The sequence below is a fragment of the Cricetulus griseus genome (genome assembly GCF_003668045.3).
Source record: "Cricetulus griseus strain 17A/GY chromosome 1 unlocalized genomic scaffold, alternate assembly CriGri-PICRH-1.0 chr1_0, whole genome shotgun sequence".
Lineage (NCBI taxonomy): Eukaryota > Metazoa > Chordata > Mammalia > Rodentia > Cricetidae > Cricetulus > Cricetulus griseus.
Window position 1 is genome coordinate 83803717 of NW_023276806.1, and position 18233 is coordinate 83821949.

At 42.2% G+C, this 18233-nt stretch overlaps 1 protein-coding gene across 1 annotated transcript in view; it reads right to left on the reverse strand.

The window, feature by feature from the left end:
- Nucleotides 1-18007, reverse strand: part of Ppm1l (protein phosphatase, Mg2+/Mn2+ dependent 1L) — a 268103-nt gene extending 250096 nt beyond the window's left edge. The window contains exon 1 of the mRNA XM_027391775.2: nt 16970-18007. Coding sequence (XP_027247576.1) covers nt 16970-17368 — 399 coding nt within the window. The 5' untranslated portion in view covers nt 17369-18007. The remainder of the gene's footprint in view (nt 1-16969) is intronic.
- Nucleotides 18008-18233: the final 226 nt, after the last annotated feature.

Genomic DNA, 18233 nt, shown 5'->3' on the forward strand with positions numbered 1-18233 from the left:
GGCTACATAGTGAGTTTGAGGTTAATCTGGGCTATTTGTACTTATTCTTTAAGCTACATGTGTTTGCACACATATGTGGGTACATATGTATGTCCATGGAAGCCAGGTGTCATTCCTTAGATACCATCCACCGGGTTTGAAACAGGGTCTCTCACTAGCCCGGAGCTCTCACAGTAGTCTAAGCTGTGAGTTCTGGGATTGGATGTGGGTCCTCACGCATGCAGAGCAAACATTTTATCCACTGAGCCATCACCCAGCCATCCCTTAAGTCCTTTCAGTGGGTTTGAAGAACTTCTGGTTCCAGGCCTTAAGGTGCTCAAGACACACTTCTTGCAACATCTAGCTCTTATGATAGGATGAGATTTCTCAGTCTCTTCACTACTGAAATGTAGAAATTGTACAGTTTGTGGCCACGAAGAATGTTTGAGCAGCATATCTGGCTCTTTCTACTAGAAAACAGTAAGACAGCATTGCCTTGCATTTCCTCCATCCTGACAATCAGTACCTTCCCAGACACTGCCACGAGAACCCTGAGGTGGTGTACTGCCTGTTAGCAGTACTTTGGCCCCACTCCTTGGGAACCTGGCACAGTGTGTCACCCCTATGCTTTTAGTAAGCAGTACCCTGGCTCTACGCAGGCACAGGAGGTCCCTTTAAGAGAAGGGCTCTGCCTACTCCTGCTCTCTTTCAGCCATTTCTCTGAGGCAGGCAGATCTCTGTCTGTCTGTCTGTCTGTCTGTCTGCCTCTCTTTCTCTCCCTCCCTCCTCTCCTCTCTTCTCTACCCCTTCTCTCTCTTCCCTCTCCCCACTTCCTTCCTTTTCCCCAATAAAGCTTCCTTCCCATGTAAGTTCTGTCTGATGGTGTTTTTTTATCCCCCACCCCATGGGCTCCACCAAGGTCAGAACCACTGCAACAAGTCTCCAATTCCAAAAAACTCCAATCTTCTCACCTTTGACCTCCTCTCACATCGTTCCTACCTGTGCTGCCCTCATCTGTACTTGTTATATAAGCAGTGTTTGCTTTACATATTCAAATGGGTGCCGTGTTCTTATTTTTATCTTTCCCCAAATCTCAACTAATTCACTATATTTGGATTGGCTCAACACAAGGTCAAGTAACTCAAATGCACCCTAAAAGAATAGGGTGGTTCTGATAACTACACTTGGGAGTTTGTTACCCAGGCTGTATATACCTTACAATCTGAAGGTCCACAGCTCTATAAGCAGTGGCACAATGCCCAAAGGTTTTAGAGTTAAGACCAGATTAGAGAGGCTTAATTGGTAGAGCCTGTATAAAAATCTCAAAATCTAAAAATCTGAAATGCTCTGCCTGAAGTATTCTGAATGAGGGATTTTCTTCCTACATATTCATATATCTTCTCTGTAAATTTGGAATTACAATTTCAATGTTTAAGGTTCTAAAACATATATTAGAAATATGGGAACATTTGCATATTGCTATTATCTATGTGGTTAAAATCTAAACCCTTAAAACACAACTATAAAAACAAATACCCCAATTAAAAATGAGCAAAGAATGCTAAGTGGTGGGCCTTTAATCCCATCACTTGAGAGGTAAGAGGCAGGAGAATCAGGAGTTCAAAATCAGCCCACTCTACATGAGACTCTGCCTTCAAAAAAACAAAAATAAAAATAAGACTGAGAATGTGGCTCAATGGGTAGAGTGGTTGCTTGAGCACGCCAGGCCATCGGTTTGTTTACCAGCCCTGAATACAGCCCACACAGCAGTACAATTGGTTTATCTGTAATCCCAGACACACTGGGGATCATGGGGAAGACATTAGCTGTGGCATCCATGTCAAGAAGAGTTTCTCTGTTTTCAAGATGATTCACAAGTGGAACATGACCTGTAAATTATACAAATTACTCGTTTTGAAAATTTTCTAAATGCTATTCCTTTAATTCAAAAACTTACATGGGTAAGAGAAGAAAAAAAGAGAGTAAAAGGAAAGTTTTAGTCTTCATAAGATAGTCCCACACTACCAGTAAGCTGTTATCTGTCCTATCATGTAACTTTTTTAATATAATTCAAAAATGTTTAAGTTGGAAACCAGTCTCAGTGGCACTCAGGAGGCTGAACAGGAGCATTGTACCCCAAGTCTGAGGCCAGCCTGGGCTAAAACACACAGTGAGTGTGGCCAGCCAGCCTGGGCAACACAGTGAGATCTATCAAAAAATAAGAATTCCAAATCTGAAGTGTATTAGCTAAAAATTAAAAAGTTCAATCTTTCAAAACAAGTCACAAGATAATGCAGGGGCAGGAGGGAGGGGTGCAAAAAGAGCTGCCAAAACCCCAGATTGAAAAACTGTCACATGGGAAGACACTTTGTTAGGCAGGAAGATAGCAGCACAGTGCACCAGTGTGTGGCCAAGCCACTGCCCGAGGGCAGCCCCACTTGGATTTTAACCTGGAATACACAAAAAGAAACCGAGCCTTAATCTTCTCCTCTGCCCACCTTGTTCATCTGACTTCTCAGTTCCTGTGCACATTATTCCATGCTTCCTTCTAGGGTGGATCTCTGGGTCTCTCTCCCTTTCAAAAGGACAGAGAAAGGACTGCCTTCAGCTCAAATCCTAAAACAGTGAGATCCATTTGCTATACAGATTGCAGTGATGGTTCCAGTACCCTGTATAAGCCAATCAAACTGTATACATTAAATAAGGGACCCACTGTATGTCTGTCTCCCATGCCTCAGTGATGGCCAACACACTGGAGTGTGCACTATAACTGAATAATACCAACATCAATATTTTTTTAATGAAGAAAACGATTTTCTTTATCCCTAGTTTTGCTGGGGGTGAGGACTTCTCTCTGGCAAAGTAGGAACACTACTCTTATCCTATTTTGTTTTTCAAGATAGGGTTTCTCTATACAGAGGAACCCTTTTTCAGAGAGAATTTCCTCTTAAGCAATATTCCAAAATACATGCCTGCCTGCAATTTTTCATGTCTAAATCTGTTTGTATTACAAGAGCATTGGGGCTAAACACTTTCTGTCTCTATGTAGCCTTGTGGACCACAGGAGGGCCTGTGACTCTAACATGAGGGTAGAGAGAGCTTCTATGGAGGTTGCCAGGCTCTCAGGTCTTTGCCCTTAGGGGTCCCTTCAGATCCCTCTGCTAAAAACAGTAGCTTCCACTCCCAGAATTAGTAGCTGACTTTTGAGTCTCACGCTTAGACAAACTCAGAGCAAGAGTTTTACCATAACAGGTTAGGCCTGAATGTAACATACCAATGCTCAGCGGAGTAGCCAAGCAAGGTAGGCAAAAGGACAGAATGACCACTGCTCTCCCTTCTCAAAACACTGGAGAATAAAATCCCCTTGGGGCCTCAAACCACAGGGAGGAAAGACAGACAAACATAAACTTCTGTGTACTGAGGGTATAAATTACCAAGCTACTGCCTGTCTCTATATTCCCCTCTGGCGTCAAAGCAATGCCTAGCTAAAGATAACACTCCTAATATGACATTACCATTATCTTCCCAAAACTGACCTTTAAAACCATTAGACAGATCCATCTTACTTCTAACTCCAAAAGCTCATATTTATTCTACTTTGTATCTCTGAAACTTACAGAATAAATTTTCTCAAAGTGATTATATACAGAAAGACATAAGACATTCTTCTTTTTAAGAAATGCCTATTGGTGCCTGAAAACTTCAGACTATTCCTCACCCACTCAATTATTATACTGAAGGTACAGAGAAATGGTACCATTTGCCAAACTACAGAGGTTCAAGATACTCTTTTATATCATTTAAAACAGGGTAAAATTATGTTTTACATACATATAATTTATTCTTTCTAGACATTACCTTGATTAATACACATTTACAATTACATATTATGTAAACTATACATTATAGAAATTGTGCATGCTATTCTTTATGGGCAATCTGACAAATCTTTCAAGAAAACTTATTTTTTAGGTAAGGTCTCACTATGCAGTCTTCAAACTCAAGAGATCTCACCTCCAACTCAGAGATCTACCTGCCTCTGCCTGCCAAATGCTAGGATTAAAGGTATGTGCCACCACATCCAATAACTAAGGGAACAATTTTTTAAATAGCAGATTAACACCTTTGCTGTCTAAATATTATATTAAATATAGTCTCCCCCTATTACTAAAAGTAAAGTGAACTATTAAGACTTATTGCTACAGGGCATTAAATGCCCACTGACCTTTATAATAAATAAAATGACCTTTATAAAATCCAGAACATTATCATTGAAAAGTACATGCAAAGTGTTGGTTTCCTCCAGGGAAGTCATAGCTTTTCTGACTGGTGTGCAATGCACAGCTGGCCCCTGACCCAGCAATGGAGACATACAAATCATACAAAAGCAGCATGGGAAGGGCACAAATGTGGACAAGGTAGTCTAAAAAGAACTGAATCTCTGAGCAAACTAGCAATGTTTCTAAATTCTTATGAATTTGTAGATGCTTAGTTGGGGGCAGATGGTTTTCATGCCATTTGAAAATGGGTCTCTCTAGCTGGTATTGCTGTGTAGTGCAGGTACCACACTGAGGCATCAAATTCCTTCAGGAACCGTGTGCCCAGTAATGCCCTTGTCCTCCGTGAATGGAGGAAAATAAGTCTCATTCTTATATGTTCAACTGCCAAAGTCCTCTCTCATCATAGAAAAGATAGAGGCAGCTCAGATTTCATTCAATTGACTTCTATGTCCAAGATAGAGAAAAAAAATATTGTTCTAGTTAGGTTTCTATCACTATGGTAACACACCATGACCAAAAGCAACTTGGGGAAGAGTTTGTTCAGCTTACAGTTTATAATCAATCATGGATTTCTTCCAGCTTACAGTTGATAGCCAATCATGGAGGGAAGTCAGAGCAGAAACTCAAGCAAGAAACTAAAGCAGAGGCCACGGAGGGGTGCTGCTTACTGGCTTCCTTCTCCTGGCTTGTTCAGTTTGCTTTCTTATAGATGCTAAGATCATCTGCACAGAGGTGACTCCACCCACAGTGAGCTAAACACTAATAGTTTAGCAAGAAAAACCATCCCATAAACTATGATGAAGGAAAGCATCTTCTCAACGAAAGTTTCCTCTTTCCAGATGACCCTAACTTGTGTCAAGCTGACAAAAACAACTAACCAGCACAAATATAAACTACTTTCAGAAAAAGTCTTCAAGATTAATTACTTTAAGCAAAGTAATATCTCTTCATATCCCAAGGCCAAGCACAGACTTCTACTTCATGGAAAACGCATCAGCTTATAAAAATTGTAAATTTTATCATCCATGAATATTTAAAAATGGTTTATGCTTTACCAAGGAGAAATACTATGTAACATATTATGGCTATAGTTAGTATTATTTGTGTGAGAGATGGGAAGTGTACACACAAAGGTCAAAATGCAACTATGTGGTGTCAGTTCTCTCTCCACCTTGCATGGGTCTCAAAGACTAAGACTGATTTTGAAGGTTTATAATAAATAAGTATAATAAATAAGATTCATCTACCAAGGTGAATAACAACACATATCACATGGTAGTAACCTGGAGTCCTATTGAGCAGAGTAAGAAGACACAGGCAATAATGTCAACATATCAACAACTGCCTGTGCTTACTGCCCTATAGAGCTTCAACCAGAAACTAATAGCACAGGATATATAGCAGCAAGCCCCCTTACTTATTGAGCCATCTCTCCACCAAGGAGACACAAAAGCTTAAAACTCAGCTCCAAATTCTAGCTCCACCACTTAAAAGTCTATGAGGAAATATGAGTAAATTAATCTATTGATTTCTTAATGTCTACTTCTATAAAATGAGAGTAATTTAGTAAGTATCTGACACATTCTTATGAAAATTAAAATTAGATAACATGTTAAAGTATTCTGAACACCATTGTCCTAGTTTGCTTTATGTTACTGTGCTAAAACACTGATCAAAAGCAACTTAGGGTAGCAAAGGATTGACTCAGCTCATAGGTCACAGCCATCACTGAAGGAAGCCAAGATGGGAACTCCAGGCAGGAGGAACTTGGAGCAGAAACCATGGGATAACGCTGCTTACTGGCTTGTTTCCCAGAGCTTTCTTAGCTGTATTCCTCTTCAACAAATGGTGCTGGGGAAACTGGATATCCACATACAGAAGAATGACACTAGACCCTCTGCTCCCACTGCACAAACTCAACTGAAATTGATAAAAGACCTTAATGCATGACCTGAAGCTCCAAAGGTTCTACAAGAACACACTACAAGATACGAGCAGAGGCTCTCTGCAAAGGACTTCAGTAGTTCTCGAAATTAGACCAAGAGCTGAGGTCACATGAAGATAAAAGTGCCAGCACATCAAACTGGGTAAAGAGACAGCTTACAAAACCAGGAGAAAGAGCTCTGCTAGATACACATCTGGTGGTGGCTTACCATGCAGAACATATGAAGAACTCCAAAAATAAATACCAAAAATCGAACTAGTCAATCAATAAATGGACTAATGAAATGACAGTTTTCAAAAAGTACAATGTCTACAGAAGATATAAAAAACATTGAACAGTAATGGAAATCAGGGCAATAAAAATTAAAACTATATTTAAAGTCTATCTAATACCAGGAAGCAGAGTCTAGGAAGTCCAGGAAGACTATCTAATACCAGGAAGAGAAAACAAAATTTAAAACATGAGACAAAAATTGGCAATAATACAAGTTGAGGTCCCCCTTATATACTGCTGGTAGGAAGAAAAGCTATGTGCAGCCATTATGGAGGCTTCTCAAAAAACTAAAAACAGAACTGCCAAGTGACTCAGTTATAGCAAAGGTTTATACTTCTGGGTTTATAGCTGAAGAGCTCTCAACATCACAATCACACTTGCACATCCATGTTTACTGCAGCACTATTTGTAACAGTGAAGCTATGTAATCAGCTTATATGTATGTCCACCAGGAGATAAATGGATAAAGAAAATATAATGTATATGCATAATAGAAAAGGTCAATGGGAGACTACAGTAAGAAAGGAGATTCATGGGTAACGGGATGGAGTAGGGGAAAAGGAATGTATGGGGATAATATAGTCAAAGTACAAGATATACTTGAAAGAAATTATCTCCTTCTTTTCTACTTAATTTTATGTATATTTATGTATACCACGTGTATTCAGGAGCCCTCAGAGATCAAACAACCAATAGCAACAACAAAAAAGGAGTCAGGTCATGGAACCAGAGTTACATACAGGAGGTTGGGAGCTGTCGTGTGGGTGCTTGGAACTGGATCTGAGACCTCTGCAAGAGCAGTAAGGACCTTTAACCCCTGAGCCATCACTCCAGTCCCAAAATACACACCAATAAAGATAACAGAAAATGAAAATACTTAAAAAAAAAACAAATTCCAAATTATAGTGGAAGCACTAAAATATTTATTACATTAATTACAACGGCAAAAACTTAGAAGAAACTAAATGTTTCAAGAAATAGCTGTGTAATTTATCAGATATCAATTAAATAAAATATTACTCTATCACTGAAAACTGTTAAAAATAAAAATATAGGGGCTGGCAAAATAGTTTAGTGGGTAATGATGCCTGCTGCAAGCCTAATGACCTGAGTTCAATCCCCAGGACCCAATGGTAGAAGGGCAGAATCACCTACTGCAAGTTGTCTTCTGACTTCCATGTGTGTGACCCCATCACATACAATATGTTATAAAAATTAAATAAGAAATAAAACTATAAAGAAACATAGAGTAAAATACCAGTATGTTTAGTGTACTTATAAGATGGCATAAAGAAGATGGAAAACTGTATGTACACTGTCTCGATTATGAAAAACCATATTTAAATGCCCACAAAAAAAAAACCAATGAGTAAGTTTAACACACCAATTGGCAATATTATGGGCCACGGTGAGGCCTGAAGTCACTTTTATTTCTATACTATCATTCAATTACATTATTAGACTTTAGTAATCTCAAAATTAATTTATCTTAAATGTTTTACTTGCATCTTTATTTCAATATTTCATATTACTTAATACTTATATTCATATTTAATATTAAAATTAGTGCAATATTGTAAGTTAAAGCACTTAGTAAAGTAACATTAAAGCACAAAACTATGTCCTTAAAGTAGTTAAAAATCAAAATAGAAATTAAGAATAAAATAAATCAGATTATTAACTTCAATTTAAAAACTACTTTTTAAAAAAACAAAGACAACTGAATCCCTAACCCCAGAATCACTTAAATCTGAGATGCAATGATCACTGTCAATAAAATGAAATCACTTTTTAAAACCTAAAGACAGCTAGGTATGGCAGTGCACACTGTAATCCCAGCACCTGGGAAGCATGGGCAGTCAGATGTCCTTTGAGTACAAGGCCAGCCTGGTCTACATAAAGCGTTCCAGGCTAGCCAGCACTACACAGCCAAGACCCTGTCTCAAAATATAGGGTTCCTAAATCCTGAAAAATCTGTACCTTGTAACAAAATCTACATCATCTGTAGAAACAAAATGATAATAAAGGTGGGGTTGAGGGCACTGTCTGTGATCCCCAGACAGGAGGACCAGCTTGGGCTTCATAGCAAGACCTTGTCTCCAGGAAATAAGGAGCTTCCCATTAGGATAACCCAGATGTGATAAGTAATGCATATTTTCACTGTTTTAAAATAATAATGCTCTGCAAGTTGAGAGAGCCATGTGGTCAGCACACGATTTATGAATCCCAGGAACTCTCTCATATAAAGGACACATACATGAAGCAAACTCATAGCCAGACTCACTCTTGTCTGAGTTATGCTCTTCCCTCCACTCAGATAAGGCATTCAGGGAAGACTAACACCTTTAGTACTGCGTTGGTCTTCCCTCCAGGCTCCTCTTTCAGCAACAGCCCACATCCACGCAGCATGTTTCTACTACATGGGCCCGGATTGGCATCTGACTCTCCCACCTCACCCTTCTATCATTGCTCAAATCCGATTTACACAGATGAGGAACAGGACTGCTATAGCAAGGCTTTACACTGTTCCTTTGCTCCACAATATCCAGTGCACTCAAAAACTGCAGAAGACAGCCCAGCTTTTAACACAACGCCAACAACACTTCAGCAGTGTCTGCCGTTCTCCTTGTTTGTTACACTCTAACTCCTCAAGTGTTGATTCATCAAGCTAGGGTCCCAACACACTGGGTATATTTTGTCATTGTATGTCACAGGCAACTGTGACCAATAATAGTTTAAATATTAAAATTTGTTATTTACTTTTAAAATCTCAACTAGCAGGGCTGGACAAACAGCTCAGTAGTTTAGTTAAGAGCACCTGCTGCCCTTTTAGAGCATCTGAGTTCAATTCCCAGCACCCACGCAGTAGCTCACAGCACACTAACCCCAGTTCCAAGGGATCTAGTGCCCTCTTCTGGTCTCTATGGTGACCAGGCATGTACATGGTGCACATACACACATGTAGTCAAAACATGCATACACATAAAAATAAACCTTAAAAAGGAAAGAAAAACTAAAGTAGCTAGGTTTAGCCATGTTCAGTGATTTGTGCCTATAACCTCTAATGCTGGAGAGGCTGAGACCAGAGGGTCACTTGAGTTCCCAAGGTCAAGGTCATTGTTAAAGTAAGTATGTAAGTAGCCAAAGACCACCCTCAAAGAACTAAACAAAGAAGCAACAATAACAACAAAATCTAAAATGGACTTCTGATAATGTCCACATATTTGCATTAAGAAACTGAGTAGGGGAAGCCTGGCATGATAGCTCATGCCTTTAATCCCAGCACTCAGGAGGCGGTGACAGGTCGATCTCTGTGAGTTGATGGTCAGCCTGGTCTAAGTGAGTTCCAGGACCTCCAGGGCTACATAGTGAGTCCCTGTCTGGAATAAAAACAAAAGAAGGAGAAGGAGAAAAAGGAGGAGAAGGAGAGAAATTGGGTAGGGGGTTAAAGATAGAGCTTAGTAATAAAGTGTATTCTTAGCATGGTCAAAGTCCTGGATTCAATCCCTAGCACACAAAGAAGTGTGTGTGGGGTGTGTGTGTGTGTGTGTGTGTGTGTGTGTGTGTGTGTGTGTGTGTGTGTGTGTGTGCATGTTTTCAATATGAAATGTCCCCTGAAGGCTCATGAAGGCTCATGTGTTGATGGCTTAGTCCCCACTTTGTGTGGAGATGATGAAGTGATTGGACCATGAAGGTGCTAATTAACCCATCAGTGATTTCCCAGCTAAGTGGGCTATTCTGAAGTAGCATCCAGGTGGAGGAAGTAGGTGAATAATGGTATGCCTTTGGAAGGTGTATCCTGTCTCAGTTTCCTCCTCTCATATATTCCATTTATTGACTGCCATGAGGAACTCAGGTGGCTTCTGCCTGCTCCTTCCACCATGGCAGTCCTGTACTGTGTGACATTTCTACTTTGCCACAGACTTAAAGCAATGAAGCCAGGCTGAGGTGTAACTGAGACCTGGGAAACATGAACCAAAATAGATCTTTCTTCCTTTAAGGTGGTTCTGGGTTTTTTTCAGAGATTTCTGTCACGGTGCCAGGAGAGTGAGTAACATTCCCATCCAGGTTCTTTTGAAAGCAGCATTTCTACAGTGCCCTCCCCATGCAAAGCAGCTTGCCTTGTTTCAGATTGTGCATGGCAATTAAATTTTCTAAGCCACTTTTCTGATCTGAAAAAGCAAAAGAGGCTGAAACAGGAGGATCTTGACTGAGGGGCCAGCAAGACCCTGTCACAAAAATAAATAAATAAATAAATAAATAAATAAATAAAACAAGAGGGGAGCGGGAGGACAAAGAGACTCAAGAAAAACCAGAAACTGAGGGGCCTTCGTAGAAGCATTCCACTCCGTCAGGTTGGTGACAGCTCCACAGAAAGCTGAAAGCCAAGAATTTTATTTGATGGATCATCTGTTCCTGGTGCTGAGAAGTCCACTTCCCAAATAAATGCACTTAACATAAATTAGGTAACCTAAAACCATTGTGTACATCAAAATGGACAGTATTCAAATATGAAAATGTAGTGGATGGGTTTCCAGGATAATAGCTGTTGACAAAAGTCTAATCTAAGCAATGAGGCCACCTACTTGTCTTTCATCTAAGTGTGCACTTTGCTCTCTCTGAGCCATTTTTATACACTTTCCTTTCTACCTGAAATTTTTCTTCCCCTTCTTCCTCTCCCCAGTCTATATTAAAATGCTAGGATACCATGGAATGTCAGTTTCTCACAAGTATCCCAAATGCATAAGCTCTCTCAGACAGGCCATCACATACTTAGGTTGATGGGTATCCGTAGCTTTTGGATTCTAAAATATTTCACCTCCCCAGGGTTAGACAGAGCTTCCTGAAGAGCTAGGGAGATGGCTCCGTGGACAAAGCACTTGCCACAAATGCCTGTTGACCAGAATTTGGATCCCCAGCACCCATAAGAAAACCAGGTAGGTGTGGTTGGTCATCTATAAACCCAACACTCAGGAGGCAGAGACAGGCAGTCCTGGGAACAAGCTGCCTAGCCAGATTAGCAAGGTCCAGGATCAGTGAGAGACCCTGCCTCGTAATTAAAGTGAAGAACGGTCCACCTGACATCAACTTATAGCCTCTAGATACATATACATACAAGAGAGACACACAGACACAGACACAGACACAGACACAGACACAGACACAGACACAGACACAGACACAGACACAGACACAGACACAGACAAGGGGGGGAAGGAAAGGGAGAGGAAGGGAGAGGAGAGGGAGGGGGAGAGAGCACTTCCTGGGGGTAGAATGCACTGATTCATCTTTGGACATCACACAGCTTAACCCTGTTTTCCACATGTGGCAGACCACAGATAACAGCTGTTGGTGCTATTGAACTGGTTTCCTTATTAATTTGTTTATTAGATGCACAAGGTCACAGACAGTCTCCTACATTCATTTGCCAAGATGTTCCCAAGAACAGGAGAGAGGATTTCATTTGAGAAATGTTAATGTATCATTTTAAACCAAAATAATATTTATTTCCTCTTAAGCCGTAAAGTATTTCTCCTTAGTAAACCCCTAGATCTCTTCCACACTATAATGTGAGAGTTAAACATTTGCTAACCTCAGCTGTAATGTCTGAAAAGCAGATCATTGACTACACCATTTGTAATTTATTTAGTTAGAACTATATGTTATTTCAGAAGGAGCCAAAGAAACTTACATAAATACATATAACACCACAAGACAATAAAATGATGTATATAAAGGGAGAAAGGGAAATTGAATGTAGGAAAGATAAGCTATCCTGAGAGTAAGGTTAGCATGCAAATGTATGCATTCTATAAAGGTCTACACATTTCCTAGAGGACAGAGGCTTGGCTCTCAGCACTTCTAGCAGCAAAAGATACAGGAGGACTCGGTTATATGACTCAATACTCTTAAGATGTAAATAAGAAGGTATTAGGGTACTATGTCTCTCTTGGTCTTTATAGAAAGGATGCTATATAATGCTCCAAAATCCTCAATAACACCCTTGCAGTTGCTTTGTCAGGGCTTTGGAAGACCATTCCTCATAACTACCCTCGCAGGCAATATGACAGCACACAAGTAGATAAGTAAGGACACACACTGGAGAAGAAGTCAGGACACACACTGGAGAAGAACTAAAGACACACGCTGGAGAAGAAGTCAGGACACATGCTGGAGAAAAAGGACACACGCTGGAAAAGAAGTAAGGATACACACTGGAGAAGAAGTCAGGACACATGCTGACAGGCGATCCAAGAAGAGACCCAGGTACAAAGCTCCTTGGAGGTCTAGATTCTATTCTGACTAGACTAACCTGAAATACTGAGGCTTCATACACCACTTGCCTTTGAATACAAATGAAGTTTGATGTTCATGTCTGTGAAATGTCTGCAGCTTTGGGGCATTCTCGGAGGGAAGCCTGGCTCAAAGCAAGTATTTATTGCTGGTGAGAATTAAACCTGAGCGCCTGGATCTTGCAGGCAAGCTGACACTGTTTCTTATCTGAACCTCAAGACTGGTTCCTAGTGAGCACTCGAAGTCCTCTCTTCTCTGATATGAAATTCGAACTTTTTCAAGCTATGCATCAAGATATATATGCCCTTTAATACAGGAAGGTACAATAGCATGTGAGCATACAACAATCCAATCACCCAACTAGATTTTAGCTAAACCAGCATCAATGGCTGGTGTATTTCTTCTATATAGTATTAAAAAAAAAAAAAGACAAAATGTCCTTTGCCTGTGGATAAAATTATATGTTAGTGCACTGCCAATCATTTTCCTAGATGATATTTTTTAGGTTTTTGCTTGTTTGGTTGGTTGATTTGGTTTGATTTTGCTGCTGCTGTTGTTGTTTGAGACAGAGTCTCACTATATATCTCTGGCTGTCCTGCAAATCACTGTGTAGACCAGATTGGCTTTGAACTCACAGAAGTCCACCTACTCTGCCTCCCATGTGCTTAGAACTAAATAAAGGCTTAGCCCAGCCCCTAGCTGATATTTTTGAAGTTTAAAACTAACAACCTTTCTATGTCTACTGACACAATCTGAGCTTCACTTGTAAATTTTGGTTGTTTTGATCTTATGTTACACAAGAAAACCATTGTCATAGCTTCAGATACATACGAAAGCAGTCAACCATCAGCCCATAATGTGGAGGATAGGATGTTGAAAGGGTCCAAGAGAATAAAACTAAGACCCTGGTCCATTGGGTCATAGAGATGAAGCTCTTTTAGACCTTATGCATCTAAGTGAAGTCACAGACATCCAGTCTAGTCTTCAGCACAAGTCCACAGATGTGTTTGTGCAAAAAAAGAGAAAAAAACAAAACTTGTTGAATATAACTCAACTCATAGAAGGCTGAAGTACAAATCAGACTACTAATTTACTAATTAATCATAGGTAATATCCCTTTTCAGTAATCAGAAAACATGAACCTGATACCAGAGTGCTACTTTCTCAACATTCATAGAATCCTTAATTAATAAGCAGAAGTTCACCAGATATTAAAAAGACACAGAAAATTTGCAGAATGCCTAATAAATTATGGGTGCCCAAGAAGCATCTATCTAGTGACGAAAGCTGTGACTCCCACAGGTAAACCATCACTGCCTCAACATGGCAGTCTTCCAGCTGCTTCTCTCCATTGAGTCCTCCCAAATAAGACACAGCACAACTGAAGAGAGTTCACCTTACATTCATTACTATCTCCCATTTCTGAATAAAATACTCCTAGATAAGCTGTTTAAGCGATTGGACCAAGGTCACAGCTGATATTAAGTCACAGAGATTCTGATCTTATGTCAAAGCACAGGACATAGTGGCACAAGCATATACACTCAGCCCTGGAGAGGTTAAAGCAGGAGAGTTGGTTTAAATGATTGTTCCTGTGTTCCCAGAACAGCATAAGCACACCACACTGTCACTTTTGGTCTTAAAGTCTATGTCTCTTACTAGGCTGAAACTTCTGGAGAACAGAAGTGATGTTCAGTCACCTTTGCATCCCTGGAGTGCTATATATCTAGATGAACATGCAAGCTTATTGTCTGGTGAAAACACCAACAAACCAAAGGCCTCAAACTAGCCATATAGCGTTAGGAAGGTCACAATGTCCCCAGCCAGCAGCACATCATCTAAAAAACAGGATAAAATCAATATATAAGGAGGGAATATAAAAGGACATGTAAGTTCCCTTAGAAATCTCAACAGCATTCTTATGGCTTATCAGTATGAATTATCACAAATAAAATTCAACTCATTTACCCTCTGTGATGTGTATGTTTATGTGTGAGCATGTGTATACACACAACTAATAGTTCAGCAAAGGCATCTTTTCTGCAAGGATGTAACCATCATCCAAAAAGTCAAGCAGTGGCACCCTCCTCTGGTGAACGTTAAAGGAGCCAAGAACATAAATGACAATAACTAGATCGTGAGATTTTCTTCAGATGATATAACAAGAGAATAAAAAAAGCAAGAGAGAAGTCACCTGGTAGTATATGTTACTATCTCAATCCCAACAGCAACCTAATAACTCATTTATAGCACTTCCTATTTTACTTTTTTTTAAGGTAAAACAAAGCCAAAGAGAAATAGCTGAATGCATGTGATAGGAGGGGATAAAACAATTGCTCTATTTTTGTGGGAACTGATGTTAACTATTTTGAAAACAGCAAGCAATTTAACATAAGGTGCAATAAAAACCATTTCCGTGTTTGGCTAATAGTAGTCATCTTTTCACATAATACTTTTTTTAATGCAATGAAAGTGGGTACATGTAAAATATTGAGTTAGGGAAAGCCTCCATCATACCCTTTTCTGGGTGGTGCATCTACCCCAGCCACTGCTAGAAACTTCTCAACTGAAACTTCGGCTCTACAGCTCCCATTGCTGAAGACTCCAGTGAAAAGATTTTAATCATCCAATCACAAGTCCAAGCCCAAATCATACCAGTATGTCCCATCTAGACAACCACAGGCCAGTATTCTACAGCACTGATATTCCATCAGAATTTCTAGGTATGTTTTCAAAACCCAAATATACAATAAATATGTTTACTAAATTACTGACAGTAGAAAGAATCAGTTTCCTTCACCCCACTGAGTCCAGGCACATAAAATGGCATTATGACTCAGTCATTACACTGTCACCTTTGTCATTCAGGTATCTTTTTGCTCAGTATGCAGTGTCTCCTATCTCAATTAGCATCTTGTCTTTCAACTACTCTATGGTCAAGGGGAGAACTCCAAACCACCTGGGGACTACAAAGGTACAGTGAATGAGAAACTTTCATTCTGAAGGACACATTATAAACAGGCAGAGGGAGTAGGGAAAAAAATGTTTAAGGACTAATTCCAATCTTATCATCTAAGCTTTCCAATTGTTTGGCATTCTCTGCAAAGTTGGCAGGTAAGCACCTGGGCAAGATTTGCAAATAGTGAGTGGAGAATCAGAAAAGACAGTCAATCAAAAGCTTCCTCGGTGTTTACCAAAACAAACAAACAAAAACAAAAAGCCACTGGAGCAAAGAACAAGCAAACACCAGAGGAGGAGGACAGTCCTACAATTCCCTGGAGCCCACAGGGAGGAGAAAGATGGCTAAGAATGCAGTGGAAGGAAGAAGAGAAGGAATAGGTGATAAGGAATGCTGCCAAGAAAGGGGTGGGAGAGCATGATGCAAAGAAACTTACAAGCGTCCAACTGAGACAGATGTTGTCGTTGGGAGCTTAGCTGTGGAGCCACATTTTAACACTCACTTCATCTGGGCACAGGCCCAAGGGCAGGACCTCCAGGAAACCTGAGACTCCACACTTCGGGAGTATCAAATGTCACAGAAATTTAGGAGAAAGACCTAAAGTGGACTTTAGCCCATTTCCTGCTCCTAGATAAAACCCCTAACAAAGGCTTATAGAAGGAAAGAGACATCGGTATCCCCAAGCTGGCCACTACACAGAGGTCAGGTGTGGCCGCCGCCTGCTCTGCCCACAGCCACCTCTACAAAGGCAAGGCAGCCAAAACCCACCACCAGTGAGGCATCCCTGTCCAATCCCATTGCACTAGCAAAGTTGAGAGACTTGGGAAGAAGCGCAGCGTTGCCTCTGGGGGTCACAGCTTCCTTCATCTTCACTGAGTCTATCGGACAGATGCAGGCTTCTTCCCGTTAGGGGTGCACTGTCTTCCTTCGCGGCTATTTCGCCTCAAACTTTAGAATCGGTACACTGAGGCCCGAGGGCAAAGTTCACTGGATATATTACTAATTCTCCCCGGAAAACTAGCAGCTATTTGCTTCTGACCTTGGGAACTTTGTATCAAACCCTCACTTCTCTGGGCTAAACTGAACGCTCGGACCCAAGATGTTCTTGGCAGGGTCCTGGCAACTTGAAGCACATCTGCATTCACCAGGTCACCACCACGCCCCTCTCACTCAAATCTGACCCCGCCACGCAGGCGACGACCGGTTATTTTCACGCACACACACCCAGAGAACTCCTACCTCGCCACCGTGCCCATCGAAGATACCGAAGATGGATGGGTGCGTCTTGTTGGCCAAATCGGTGAGAACTTCGAAGCGATCTTCCATATGGTCTCTCCGGCCCTGAATGGAGTACACCGCCACATTGTGATTCTTGAACTCCCAGGTCTTGGAAAACTCGGCCTCCAGCACATCAAGTCCTCCAAGGCGATCGTTCTGCATAATCTCGGCCACCTTGCCCTTCACCATCTTCACCGCGTCCCGACTGGACTTGACGATGGTCTTCACTTCGTCCGTGTGGAAGAAGTAACTCCACAGAGCCAAGCTGATGCACAGCAGAAAAAGCGTCTCGGGTCTCAGCAAGAAGTAGCGCATGATGCGACCCAGCAGAGACAGCAAAGTCATTGTATCCTCTATCATTTATTATCCCTAGAGCCCCGACCAGCAGCAGCGACGCGCCCCCCGCAGCTCGCGGGGTCCGAGCACTGCGGGCACAGCCCGCGGGGACGGAGGCGAAGAGGCAGCCCGGACCGGTTGGATGAACCCACGGCGGGTCGGGACAGGCGCCCGGAGCGACGGCAGTTTCCCTTTTGTCTAGGCAGCCCCGAGGCCCGTGCCCGTCGCCTGCGCCGCCTTCCCTCCCCGCGCTCTTTGTGAGACCGCAGCGACGGCGGCAGCGGCGGCCGCCGCGGGTGCCCCTGGGTGGGCGACAGGAATCAACTTAAAGTTGTGCCGAGCCGGTCCGCAACGGTGAACAGGATTTCGGGGTGCCAACGCCCGCGCTGTCCCTTTGGGGGTCCCCCCTCGCGATTCCCGGGAGCGATCGGCAGGTGAGGAAGCGCAGGGCGCAAGAGCCCGGCGGCGGGCGAGGGTTGCACGTCCCCTCGATCGCCGCTGCAGGCGAGCGTGGAGACAGCGGAGCGCTGCGATTTCGTCACACACCCCGAGACAATAAAAGTTTTGCGGGCGCCTGGGCAAAGGCAGGGAGACACCGAGCCGGGAAACGCAGCACGATGGGTGCGGAGCCGCCGGCAGGCTCTGCCTGCCTCTCCCCGGCACCTCACGGCTCGGCTCTGCTCGGCTCCGCTCGGCAGCTCCCGGCTCCGCTCGCACTCTCCCCGCCCCGCCCCGCTCGCACTCGTCCCGCCCCGCCCCTGGAGTGGAGCTTCTAGACCGCGTCGCGCTCTCACCCGACTGGGGGCCCCAAGGAGCTCGCTGTGGAGGACGCGCGTGGGCAGCAGGCAGGTCGAGGCGAACCGCAGGGGAGGAAACGGGCGTCCAGCCG